The sequence below is a fragment of the Rhinopithecus bieti genome, unplaced genomic scaffold (genome assembly GCF_001698545.2).
Source record: "Rhinopithecus bieti isolate Rb0 unplaced genomic scaffold, ASM169854v2 scaffold_19867, whole genome shotgun sequence".
Taxonomy (NCBI): Eukaryota; Metazoa; Chordata; class Mammalia; order Primates; family Cercopithecidae; genus Rhinopithecus; species Rhinopithecus bieti.
In genome coordinates this window covers 30449-44412 of record NW_016809544.1, presented here as the reverse complement: position 1 = coordinate 44412, position 13964 = coordinate 30449, and the positions used below count along the sequence as shown (strand labels likewise).

The 13964-nt window shown below is 41.0% G+C and overlaps 1 protein-coding gene across 1 annotated transcript in view; it reads right to left on the bottom strand.

The window, feature by feature from the left end:
• Positions 1-390: 390 nt before the first annotated feature.
• CCT4 (chaperonin containing TCP1 subunit 4) overlaps positions 391-13964 on the bottom strand; it is a 21472-nt gene continuing 7898 nt past the window's right edge. Inside the window, exons 4-14 of the mRNA XM_017889710.1 lie at positions 12270-12378; positions 10297-10439; positions 8528-8649; positions 8052-8184; positions 7234-7373; positions 4829-4925; positions 4631-4741; positions 4405-4535; positions 4034-4268; positions 1364-1477; positions 391-654 (exon numbers count right to left, since the gene is read on the bottom strand). Coding sequence (XP_017745199.1) covers positions 640-654; positions 1364-1477; positions 4034-4268; positions 4405-4535; positions 4631-4741; positions 4829-4925; positions 7234-7373; positions 8052-8184; positions 8528-8649; positions 10297-10439; positions 12270-12378 — 1350 coding nt within the window. The 3' untranslated portion in view covers positions 391-639. The remainder of the gene's footprint in view (positions 655-1363; positions 1478-4033; positions 4269-4404; positions 4536-4630; positions 4742-4828; positions 4926-7233; positions 7374-8051; positions 8185-8527; positions 8650-10296; positions 10440-12269; positions 12379-13964) is intronic.

Below are 13964 nucleotides of genomic sequence, written 5' to 3'. Positions count from 1 at the left end.
GCTCTGTCGCCCAGGCTGGAGTGCAGTGGCCAGATCTTGGCTCACTGCAAGCTCCGCCTCCCGGGTTAACACCATTCTCCTGCCTCAGCCTCCCCAGTAGCTGGGACTACAGGTGCCTGCCACCTCGCCCGGCTAGTTTTTTGGCATTTTTTAGTAGAGACGGTGTTTCACCGTGTTAGCCAGGATGGTCTTGATCTCCTGACCTCGTGATCCGCCCGTCTCAGCCTCCCAAAGTGCTGGGATTACAGGCTTGAGCCACCGCACCCGGCCGTATCATTCACTTTTAAGACAGCATATATATATATTTACATGTTGGTAGTTTTTAATGCCAATGGGCATTTATCAGTGTTGAGCATACTGGGCAACATGTAAACTCACTTTTTACGCTTCTTTTATTAGTTTTTCAAAAGTATCAGAAATAACAGAATGTTGGGAAAAGATAAATCAATCTGCCTTTTGAAACCAAATATTTAATATTTTCATTAACTTGTTTCAATACAACTTCAGGCAAATGCCAACTGGAACACCAAGCCCAAAAATTCAGAGGAAATAATCTTCCAAACAAGGAACACCAAGGTGATCTTCTTCCACGCCAGCTGCAATACTGGTGACCATAATGGTGCTAGTCAGTTATCCAGATTATCGAGTGTTTACCTGATAAGAGAAAAACTTAGATTTCAAAACCAGACAGAATTTTAAGGCTGGAAAATGTTTAAGGCAATTAATAAAAGGAAAAACTGTATTAAGAACTGCTGTCACCTTGATGACTAGCAAACATTTATCCAAAGTAAAAACCTGGCCGGGCACGGTGGCTCATGCCTGTAATCCCAGCACTTTGGGAGGCCGAGGCAGGCGGATCACAAGGTCAGAAGTTCAAGACCAGCCTGACCAACATGGTGAAACCCCGTCTCTACTAAAAATACAAAAATTAGCCAGGTGTGGTGGCACATGCCTATAATCCCAGCTACTTGGGAGGTGGGAGGCTGAGGCAGGAGAACTGCTTGAACCCAGGAGGCGGAGGTTGCAGTGAGTCGAGATCGTGCCACTGCACTCCAGCTTGGGCGACAGAGCAAGACTTCATCTCAAAAAAAAAAAAGCAAAACCTTTAAAAAACAATGGCCAGGTGTGGTGGCTCACACCTGTAATCCCAGCTACTCGGGAGGCTGAGACAGGAGAATCACTTGAATCCCGGAGGCAGAGGTTGTAGTGAGCCGAGATCGTGGCACTGTGCTCCAGCCTGGGCAACAGAACAAAACTCTGTCTCAAAAAAAACCAACCAACCAACCAAACAACAACAAAAAACTTTTAAAAAATATATGCCTTTTTGACCTCCTAAGAAAATCTGCAACCTGGAAACACTTACCACATCATCGATTTTCAGAATGCTCCGAACAGTTTCAGTTGCAAGAGTCAGGGCACTGACTGACACCAACAGAGGCTGGACAACCAGTTCCTCCAAAATGTTGGAAATACCACCCTGCAAATCAAATCAGCACAAGTTGCTTTTAGTGTCTTTAATAATATACATCAGCAGCTATGTGGTTACCAATGTACCTCAAGACTTAAATCTAGTTTTTCCTTTGTCTAGGCAGATTAGAATATGATACTCTACTAAGCCCTTCTCTACACTGTGGGATGTTATTTCAACTAAAATTTGGAAAAACTGAATTAATGCTATAGTCACCCAATCCTAACTCACAAACAACTTCTTTTCTACGTATCACTTTTTTTTTTTTGTTGTTGGAGTCTCACTCTGTTGCCCAGGCTGGAATGCAGTAGCGCAATCTCAGCTCACTGGAAGCTCCACCTCCCAGGTTCACGTCATTCTGTCTCGGCCTAGCTGGGACTATAGGCGCCCGCCACCACGCCCGGCTAATTTTTTGTATTTTTAGTAGAGATAGCATTTCACCATGTTAGCCAGGATGTTCTCGATCTCCTGATCTCATGATCGGCCTGCCTTGGCCTCCCAAAGTGCTGGGATTACAGGTGTGAGCCGCCGCACCCTGCCACTTATTTTTAAATGTTGGTAAAATTAGCAAAATGATCACAGTTAAAATTATGATCATAGTTAAAAATTACAGTATCTTGGTTAGGCGCGGTGGCTCACGCCTATAATTCCAGCACTTTGGGAAGCCAAGGCGGGCAGATCACGAGGTCAGGAGATTGAGACCATCCTGGCCAACATAATGAAACACTGTCTCTACTAAAAATACAAAAAATTAGCCAGGAGTGGGGGCAAGCGCCTGCAGTCCCAGCTACTCGGGAGGCTGAGGCAAGAGAATGGCTCAAACAGGAGGCAGAGTGCAGTGAGCCAAGATCACGCCACTGCACTCCAGCCTGGGTGACAGTGAGACTATCTCAAAAAAACAAAACAAACAAAACATTATCTGTTTAATGTTTAAATCATCTCTGAATTTTAATACTTAATTAGACCAACACCGGTCTAGAGTCTCATATTTCCCACCTTAAATTCTTCATTGAACCATCCTACTTCCCTTTATCCTAGGATTACTCTTGATGGCCTCTAACAGGCATCCTTGCTTCCAGTCTTCCCTTCTTAAAATATTCATGTCCTTAGCCTCGTGCTTAAAAATATCTTTAGGCCGTGCACGGTGGCTCACGCCTATAATCCTAGCACCTTGGAAGGCCGAGGCAGGCGAATTGCCTGGGCTCAGGAGTTCAAAACCAGCCTGGGCAACACAGTGAAACCCCGTCTCTACTAAAAAATACAAAAAAATTAGCCCGGCGTGGTGGCAGACGCCTGTAGTCCCAGCTACGCGGGAGGCTGAGGCAGGAGCATTGCTTGAACCTGGGAGGAGAAGGTTGCAGTGAGCTGAGACAGTGCTACTGCACTCCAGCCTGGGCGACAGACCAAGATTCTGTCCCCAAAGAAAAAACAAACAAAAAACACTTTAGTGGATCCCAACTACGGGAAGGGGGAAAAAAAATGGCTGGCTCAATAATCAAGGGCCTCCTCATTCTATTAAGAGCTTTTTTATTTTTATTTTTTGAGACGGAGTCTCGTCCTGTCGTGCAGGCTGGAGTGCAATGGTGTGATGTTGGCTCACTGCAACCTCCACCTCCCTGGTTCAAGCAATTCTCCTGACTCAGCCTCCCGTGTAGCTGGGATTAAAGGCGCCTGCTACTTCGTCTGGCTAATTTTTTTTTTGTATTTTTAGTAGAGACAGGGTTTCGCCATGTTGGCCAGGCTGGTCTCAAACTCCTGCCCTCAGGTGATCTGCCCACCTCGGCCTCCCAAAGAGCTGGGATTACAGGCGTGAGCCACCACATCCAGTCTATTAATAGCTTTTATCCAATCTTTCCAACCTTAAAGCCCACTATTATCTTTAATATATAATCCCAGCTCTACACACATGAAGAACTACTTGGTCCTTCTCACCTGTAAAACCACTGCTTACCCATCTGGAATTTCCTCATCCCCTACCAACCAAAAAATGAATCTTCATAAAACCTTCCCTAAACAGACAGTTCCATCCTTTGGAGTTCTGTACCATACAGAAAATATAATGTCGGATTATCAGTTCTTTCCCGTCATGTGTTTATTATTTGTCTCCTCAACAAAACATCAATAAAAAAAGCGATATTATTACTATGTGATTACCTTACACAACTACACTAGCTCATGCTAACTAGGGCAATGATTTTTTATAGTCTTTAGTATATGCCAAGAATTTATCTAAGAGCTTGTTAACTAGAAATGCATTTAATTCTCACAACAGGCCTATGAGGGAACTATTAATCATCTCTGTTTTTACACCTGAGGAAACTGAGGACTAAGTAACTTGCTAAAAGCTAGTAAGTGGCAGATTTAGTGAACAAATACTACTACCTCCTAAGATGTTACCACCTTCCTTCTCACTCAATGGCATAGATTAATCAACCTGCAGCAGGCCTCATATTTAAATCCAAGATTATGCTTTTCATTATAGAGCTTTCCATTCAACAGATGACTACAAAGCTTTCAATATTTTATATTAATCAACATTTTCTACATTAGAGATTAAATGATTACCTTTCGGACATTAATGCCTGAAGTTTTTTCTCCCTGGGCATGCCGGTTTCTTAGTTCTGTTACTGTAGAAATGGGATTCAGGCCGGCATTTTCAGCTAGTGTAGATGGAATGACCTCCATAGCATCTGCAAAAGCACGAACGCAGTAGGATTCCATACCACTCAGTGTTCGTGAATATTCAGTTAATCGTAGGGCCAACTCTATTTCTGGAGCACCACCTCCTGCAATAAGAGCCCTGAAATTCACAAATATATTTTCAGCTTATTTTATCCAACAGAAATTTTTAATAATTTACTATTTATATCTTGAAAAACAGAATACAGTAGTTTTAATGTTCAAAACGTTACTTAATAATGTAACACTGACATTACCTCTTCTTCACTAAACAACGAATAACACATAAGGCATCATGAATGGAGCGCTCTGCTTCTTCAATCACCAGTTTGTTAGAACCACGAACAACAATTGTAACTGTTTTTCCAGGGCTAGCACAACCTGTAATCTTCAGTAAACAGATTCCAAATTAAGTATCTGAAGGGTTAAAAAAAACTCACACCCAAAACTAAGCAAATAAAAATTTAAGTGTAATATTGTTACCTTGAGCAGTTTGCCAGAACCATTTAAATTGACCTCCTCAGCTAACTCAGCAGAACCCAGCATGTCAGCAGTAAATTGGTCAATATGAGCAACTGGCTTGGTTCCAATTGTCTGGAAAAAAAAGTCAAATCCACAAATTAAGGCAACATTTATCTGATTATTAGACATTTTCCACAAATATAGATGTCAATGTTTTACCTTACAAATAAATTCAATGTCTTCTCTTTCAATATCCTTAATCACCATAATCTTCATTTTGTTCAAAAAGTGTAATGCAAGATCACTAAGAGCATCTCTAAAATACAAAATCAGTGATTATGTCAATGCTAGGTTAAAAGAAAAATTTTGCTCTTCAAATGCCTTTAAGGTTTCAATTACTGTTTCTTAAATGACCAATCATTATTTCTGAAGAAAAATGCTTTAGTTTACTAAGTTCATAAGGTCAAAATAAGATTTCCAGTTCTAAGGACATTTTAGTACAATTCCAGTATTAAAATGTACTCTGTCCCCAATGACACTAATAACACACACAAAATAACTAGGTCACTATTTTTTCCCCATTTATTTATATATATATTTTTTTGAGATGGAATTTCACTCTTGTTGCCCAGGCTGGCGTGCAATGGCACGATCTCAGCTCACTGCAACCCCTACCTCCTGGGTTCAAGCAATTCTCCTGCCTCAGTCTCCCGAGTGTACAGGCTCCCACCACCACACCTGGCTAATTTTTGTATTTTTAGTAGAGACGGGGTTTTACCATGTTGGCCAGGCTGGTCTCGAACTCCTGACTTCAGATGATCCACGTGCCTTGGCCTCCTAAAGTGCTGGGATTACAGGCATAAGCCACCGCACCTGGCCCATTTATTTAATAGAGACAGGGTCTCTCTACGTTGCCCAGGCCAGTCTTGAACTCAGGTCTCAAGTGGTCCTCCCACCTCAGCCCCACAAAGTGCTGGGATTACAGGTGTGAGCCACTGTGCCTGATCTCATTTTTCTTAAAAAATGAGCACATCTTGGTAAATTAAAGCTTATTAATACTTCATGAATTTAGAAGTATTAATTCAGACTCCACAAATTTATACTTCCCCATGAACTGTGAATAATCTAACAACTATGTGATACTAGAAAGGTAGATATTACTACTATCCCTATTATACAGATGAGCAAACTGAGTTTGGGGGGCAATTTACTCAAGGTCAGTAGCTATTATATGACTGGGATTAGAACCAAGTCTTCTGAGTCTTTAATCAAAGACTATATAAAATGAACACCCACAGTACATTCTGGCATATTAATAAATAGGAATGTGTCTATTAGAAAAAAATACTGGCCAGGCACAGTGGCTCATGTCTGTAATGCCAGCACTTTGGGAGGCCAACACGGGTGGATCACAAGGTCAGGAGTTCAAGACCAGCCTGACCAACATGGTAAAACCTCATCTCCACTAAAAAGACAAAAATTAGCCAGGCATGGTGACACATGCCCGTGACAAGGCAAGCAATTGCACAGACCTTTAAATAAATTCCACTTTTAACTAGGTAATTAATTCTGCAATAAACTTGGTTTTTAAAAGAACAAGGCTTGATGTTTAGGATCTTGGTCTAGGAAAGATTATATATCCCACATTTAAAAGGGAGGATAGAGCCGGGCGTGGTGGCTCATGCCTGTAATCCCAGCACTTTGGGAGGCCGAGGCTGGTGGATCACCTGAGGTTGGGAGTCTGAGACCAGCCTGACTAACAGAGAAACCCTGTCTCCACTAAAAATACAAAATTAGTCGGGTGTGGTGGTGCATGCCTGTAATCCCAACTACTTGGGAGGCTGAGGCAGGAGACTCGCTTGAACCCAGGAGGTGGAGGTTGCAGTGAGCCAAGACCACACCATTGCATTCCAGCCTGGGCAACAAGAGCAAAACTCCAGTTAAAATGCAGATTTCTGGTGGTTTACTCAACTCAAATGTTTCGATAAAAATTGCTATCAGAGGCTGGGCGCGGTGGCTCACGCCTGTAATCCCAGCACTTTGGGAGGCCAAGGTGGGCAGATCACAAGGTCAGGAGATCGACATCACCCTGGCTAACACGGTGAAACCCTGTCTCTACTAAAAAAATACAAAAAAACTAGCCGGGCATGGTGGCGGGCACCTGTAGTCCCAGCTACTCCGGAGGCTGAGGCAGGAGAATGCGTGAACTCGGGAGGCGGAGCTTGCAGTGAGCCAACACCATGCCACTGCACTCCAGCCTGGGCCATAGGCGAGACTCCGTCTCAAACAAACAAACAAAAAACAAAAAAACAAAATTACACCTTTATTGTTTTAAATTTACAAGTCATATATTTCTTTAAAGTGCTTTTCCTAGACATCTTAACTGAACTTACACCATTTTTTTCCCTTGGTCTGAGCAAATGATGGTACAATACTGAGGCCTAACATTTTATCTCTGTGCTTTTAAAATAAAAATTCTCTATTTCGTTTCACGTAAGCGTTGTCCCTTAAAAAATACGAACTTAGAGTAAGTGATTAAATCAAATATTTTATCAGAAAAAATAAACTGCTAGTGGAGATTCAAAATTATCATTAAGCGATGAACAAAATAAATTGTCCCACACCTTAGAATAGACTTCTGTATGAGAAGGACATTACATCCTGTTTTTTTAATTTGCTTCACTAAATTTAAAATATAGGCTCTCTCTTCTCGCAGCACTCGGTCCATCTGGGCATAGTCAGAAACCACTATTTGATTATCCATCTGTTTAGAAAAAACATCATAATTTGCATTGTAAGATATTTTAAGTTTAAAAGTAAAATTTTAAGTGAAAATACTATGTACTGTATAAATTCAACCAAAACTATACCAAGCAATAAATTATACAGACATGCATAGAAAAGAGTCTGGATAAGATACATACCCCAAACTTCAGTCTTACTTTCAACTAAATACACTGGCATCTTACTTTTTTACAAGTACATTTTTTATAACCAAAAAATATAAAATGGGTACCCTAGTTGTTTCTAAAAGATGGAGTCCCTCTCTAATCTGTGTGCATTTGCAAATTAACAACGATGAAAAGATGGGGTCCCACTATGTTGCCCAGGCTGGAGTGGCGTGCAGGGACTATTCACAGGTGATGGAATAGCACACTGCAGCTTCAAACTCCTAGGTTCAAGCAATTTTTCTGCTTAAATTTCCCGAGGAGCTGGGACTACAGGCATCGCTGCTATCAGCTATTTCTCAATTTCAATATCCAAATTGAGAATATAGACTTGTCACTTGTAGCACCAACAATCTCTATTTTTGTCTCAATTCTAGTAATTCTTTTGAGATCTATGCTTTAAATCACTAGAAGTATTTCCTATTTTTAATAAAGAAATGCCTGAGTTATTAAAAAGTTAAACACAGAACCAATTTCATTTGGATTCTACTTACATCTGTTTTGGGAGCAGATAAGCAAAACTGAATAAGCCCAATCTTGGCCTTTTCAACTCTGGTTATGCCAGAATTTGATACTTTTTGGGTGAGAACCAGCCCTTCCACCAACTCACAGTCATCAATTGTCCCACTAAGAAAAAAACAAAAAGGGGTAGTTAAGAGGGAGTGGACATCTGTACATTTAATAGACTGTTAACAGATTAAAAGTCATCAGTCCAATAAAATGTGATTCAGCCTCACATTTACTATTGCCCCATTACTGGATCTCTTTGATCCACTGCTGTCTTATTATCATAAAGTAATATAAACAAAATCTTGAGATCCCCTTACTAATACAAGTTCTCATGAACACAAAACCAAAAAGAGGAAAGAGAGCTTTGTGACCTTCATCTAGGTGTTCGTACCTTATTTATTTTTGGCAATCTTATGCTCATTTTCAAATTTTTTTTCAAGTTGCAATTAGAGATGCTTACCCAAGCTTCTTAACTATTTTAATATCTCTAAGATCTACACTGGTGGCTGTGGCTGGGTCAATCACTTTCATCACTGCATTTACACTCATTGGAGAAAGCAGACTTGAATACTGAGAAACAACCTAGAATTATTTAAAAAAAAAAAAAGTTACCTTCACAGTAGAAAAGTCCTAATTTTCAATGACAAATATACTTAAGGGCTCTAATAATTTTGCGGTAGGGTGTGCGTGCGAAGAGGGAAACACTCATAAGAAGACAGTCCATAAACTGTCTTTTCCATTCAGGTTGTCACCAGGGGCACAAAATAAAAACATGTATGCTTGCTTTTTTCTTTTATTAATATAATAGCCAGGACTGTACAATATCAAAGTTTTACAGGAAATCCAAAAAGCATAAATTTAATTTTACGTGAATATTTCTTTCTTTTTTTTTTTTTTGAGACAGAGTCTTGCTCTGTCGCCCAGACTGGAGTGCAGTGGCCGGATCTCAGCTCACTGCAAGCTCTGCCTCCTGGGTTTATGCCATTCTCCTGCCTCAGCCTCCCGAGTAGCTGGGACTACAGGCGCCCGCCTCTTCGCCCGGCTAGTTTTTTTTTGTATTTTTTAGTAGAGACGGGGTTTCACCGTGTTAGCCAGGATGGTCTCGATCTCCTGACCTCGTGATCCGCCCGTCTCGGCCTCCCAAAGTGCTGGGATTACAGGCTTGAGCCACCGCGCCCGGCCCGAATATTTCTTATCTAAAATCAATGTGTGATGAGGCATCAATGTTATGTATGTACATTCCTGATGAGGGGTTCATAAAAATTGCTAACATTTATCAATCACTTAACATATGCCAGGCAGTGGTCTCAGAACTTTACATATTAACTCATTCAATCTTCAGATGGAGAAACTGAAGCCAAGAGGTTAAGTCATTTGGCCAAACAGCGTAGTTAAGTGGTGAAGTCAGCACTGAACAAAAACAAGCAGTCTAGACTCAATGACTAGTGCTTGTAACCATTACGTTATACTATCTATATCAGTTCTGGGGACATCCAACAGTATCACTTAGTGTCCCTAACACCATCTAACATTCAAACAAAATCAATGTATGGACTTAATGCTGATTTTTAAAAGGAAAAAGGATTAGGGGAAGGACGGGATAAACACAAGACATTACAGAAAACAAGTGACATGAATTCCACAGAAATTTAAAAGTACAACACTGCTTTAAGTTTGGTAAATAAGAAAAGCAGCATATGTATTAGTTAAGGGATGGACCATGATAAGCAGCCTGTCCTGGGTTCCAATCTCAGCTCTTTCTGTTAGCGGTCCTTGGATAAGTTACTTCTCTAGATCTACTCTCTTCATCTATAAAATGGGGATATGACTGAGGACCTTGAAGAGGACAATAAATGTAAAAAACTTATCACAATGCCCACCATATTAAGTATTCAATAAAAATTAGCTATACTGCCAGAGACCTATGGCAGTCTTTCTGATTTGGCAGAGGAAAAGGTTTCTTATAGGCAAATTAAAACATCTAGCTTTACCAACACACTGTTACAATGCATTAAATAGAAAAGTGGAAATGGATATAATATATATTAAATATTCCAACTCCTTTGTTAGCCTTATGGCTCACTTCCTCTCTTAATCTTAAATCAATTCAATTACACAGATTATAACAGTTACCTAGTCACTCTTGAGACTATTTATGTACTGTATAGCATCAAGAATCACAGAGTAACACACATTAATTTGACAACTATCTGTTAGTGCTTGCCTCACCTTTGAGTTCAGTGAAGTGGTTGCACTATTTAACAAAGTTTCTCTGTCACTCAGTTCCACAGGTCGAGACATGTCAGTCAAGATTTCAACGCCCTTTTCCAGGGCCTTCTGGAATGACTCAGAAATGATGGTTGGATGAATCCCTGTCATTTGTGAAAGTCTAGTTATTTAATTATAACAGGTAAACGACACATTTGACATGACTTAAAAATTTTCTATTCATTAATGTCAAAGCAAGCACAAATTTAACTATTCTTAATAGTGGCTTCAGCCGGGTGCGGTGGCTCACGCCTGTAATCCCAGCACTTCGGGAGGCTGAGGCGGGTGGATCACAAGGTCAGGAGATCGAGATCATCCTGGCTAACACGGTGAAACCCCATCTCTACTAAAATAGAAAATTCGCTGGGCATGGTGGCGGGCGCCTGTAGTCCCAGCTACTTGGGAGGCTGAGGCAGGAGAATGGCGTGAACCCGGGAGGCGGAGCTTGCAGTGAGCAGAGATCGCGCCACTGTACTCCAGCCTGGGTGACAGAGCCAGACTCCGCCTCAAAAAAAAAAATAAAAACATAGTGGCTTCAGTAACCTGCTAACAATGACTAATAATTTACTTCCATCCAATTTAAAATAGATTATATACTTATTAATACTTAAGACTAAAGCCAAATTTTATACCTTTTTTTTTTTTTTTGTGAGACAAGGTCTCACTTGGTCACCCAGGCTGGAATGCAGTGGCCTGATCTCAGCTCACTATAGCCTCAACCTCCTAGGCTCAAGTGATCCTCCCACCTTAGCCTCCTGAGTAGCTGGGACTACTGACACATGCCACCACACCTGGCTAGTTTTTTTTTTTTTTCCGGGGAGACAGGGTTTTGCCATGTTGACCAGTCTGGTCTCAACTCTTTGGGCTCAATTGATCTGCCAGCCTCAGCCTCCCAAAGCGCCGGGATTACAAGGTCACCACACCCGGCCGATACTTTTTAAAAATATCACAAATCTACATAATAAGTAGAGTAACTGATTGGAGAGTCACTACTATAATTAAATACCATTTACTAAAGCAAGGACAATCCTGACTTTCTCTCCCAAATCTTCTTCCTTGTATAAGAGTCTAAGATTAGTAATATTTCTACCATTCATTTTTTTTTTTTTGAGACGGAGTTCACTCTTGTTTCCCAGGCTGGAGTGCAATGGCATGATCCTGGCTCACTGCAACCTCCGCCTCCTGGGTTCAAGCGATTCTCTTGCCTTACTTGGGATTACAGGCATGTGCCACCATGCCCGGCTAATTTTTTTTATTTAGTAGAGACAGCGTTTCACTATGTTGGTCAGGCTGGTCTTGAACTCCTGACCTCAGGGGATCCACCCACCTCGGTCTCCCAAAGTGCTGGGATTACAGGCGTGAGCCACCATGTCCGGCCTCTACCACTCATTTTTGAACAATTGAGTTCCATTCAAAAAGGAGCCCAATAAATATCAGCAGCCAAAGGAAAATTTCTTCTAATTTCTATCATAAATACAGCAAAATCTAAAACTTTAAAAAATTCTTGGTAAACAGATTAGTTATCCCAAATTAAATCTTTTTTTTTTTTTTTTTAACGGTGTCTCGCTCTGTCGCCCAGGCTGGAGTGCAGTGGCCGGATCTCAGCTCACTGCAAGCTCTGCCTCCCGGGTTTACGCCATTCTCCTGCCTCAGCCTCCCGAGTAGCTGGGATTATAGGCACCCGCCTCCTCGCCCGGCTAGTTTTTTGTATTTTTAAGTAGAGACAGGGTTTCACCGTGTTAGCCAGGATGGTCTCGATCTCCTGACCTCGTGATCCGCCCGTCTCGGCCTCCCAAAGTGCTGGGATTACAGGCTTGAGCCACTGCGCCCAGCCTAAATCTTAAATCTCATATTACTTATGAATAACTTGGCTTTTCCTGAAGTTTGTTCTTTTAAACTTTCCTTTATTCAGTAATAAAGTACATCCTACCCACCTTTCTGAAGAAGCTTGGTACACGAATCTAAGAGGGAGCCAGCAATGATGACTACTGATGTGGTGCCATCCCCTGCTTCTATATCTTGAGCCTTAGACAGCTCCACCAGCTAAGTGAACAGAAAATGCCAAGTTGCTCAATGAGAAATGAGAGAACCCAGTAACACTTAATTCAAGTAATCACACCAGTGTCACAAACAGAATTTGAGGATTCAACATGATTCCTGATTTCTGATTTGTTGTCTACCTTGGGTTTCATTTAAAATTAAAGACTAATAGATGATCTCCAGTTCAGATTGTGGGCTGTCATCTCCCCCTGCCCTGATACTCAAAGGTTCTAATCAGAAAGCAAAAATGTATCATAGGTACTCTATAGACTTGAAAGCTAAGAAATGGGGCATTCCAGATGAGACTAGAGTATCTTTTTTTTTTTTTTTTTGAGACAGGCTGTCACCCAGGCTGGAGTACAGCAGTGTGATCATGGCCCACTACAGCCTCCACCTCCTGGGCTCAAGAGATCCTCCTGTTTCAGTCTCCCAAGTAGCTGGTGCTATAGGTGCATGCTAACACATCTGGCTACTTTTTTTAAAAAGTATTTTTTGTTTTGTTTTTTACAGAGGCGCGGTCCCATTATGTTGCCTAGAATGCTCTCCAACTCTTGGGCTCAAACAATCCTCCTGCTTCAGTCTCCCGAAGTGCTGAGATTACAGGCATGAACCACCATTCCCAGCCTCAGAGTATTAACTTAAGAGTCTTTTGCCAAGTTTATTTGAATAGACCCCTTGTAAGTATAATCTGATTCATTAAAAAGTCATCTTTTCATAATTGGTGGATGGCACAACGTATGAAGCCTCAGGACCATCCAAGAAAACAGCAAAACTTCATGTAGCAGTGAAGTTTTGTTTTATTTAACAATGCTGTCTTATTTTATGTTCCAAATAAGATGCTTATTTTCCTATGATAAATTATTATTTTTTTTCAACATTTTAATAGCAATATTACATACAGACTTGTCACTTCTGGGTAACAAAATTTTTTTGTTGTAAAATAGTATGTGGTAATTATACAAAATTCGGAAAATACAGAAAGAAGAAATTAAAATGTGTCAACTGAATATTTTTGAAGCAAAGACCATTAGTATTTGTATGTAGTATGTTGATTTCCAATCATTTTCTATTTTTTAAGTAAGCTCACAGTATATAATTTTGCCTTTTGTTTTTCATGTAATGTTTCATTAGTGTTTTCCTCATTATAAAATCTTCATGAACAATTTTAATGGCTGTACGATTAACATGCTGTGGTATACTATTTGTTTAAACATTTTCCTATCATTGGATATTTTGCCTATTCCAGGCTGTTTCTATTATACATAAATTTGATCAGTATCTTTGTTAAAAAAAAATGTTTTGGCCGGGCGCGGTGGCTCAAGCCTGTAATCCCAGCACTTTGGGAGGCCGAGACGGGCGGATCACGAGGTCAGGAGATCGAGACCATCCTGGCTAACATGGTGAAAACCCCGTCTCTACTAAAAAAATACAAAAAACTAGCCAGGCGAGATGGCGGGCACCTGTAGTCCCAGCTACTTGGGAGGCTGAGGCAGGAGAATGGCGTGAACCCGGGAGGCTGAGCTTGCAGTGCGCTTAGATCCGGCCACTGCGCTCCAGCCCGGGCGACATAGCGAAACTCCTTCTCAAAA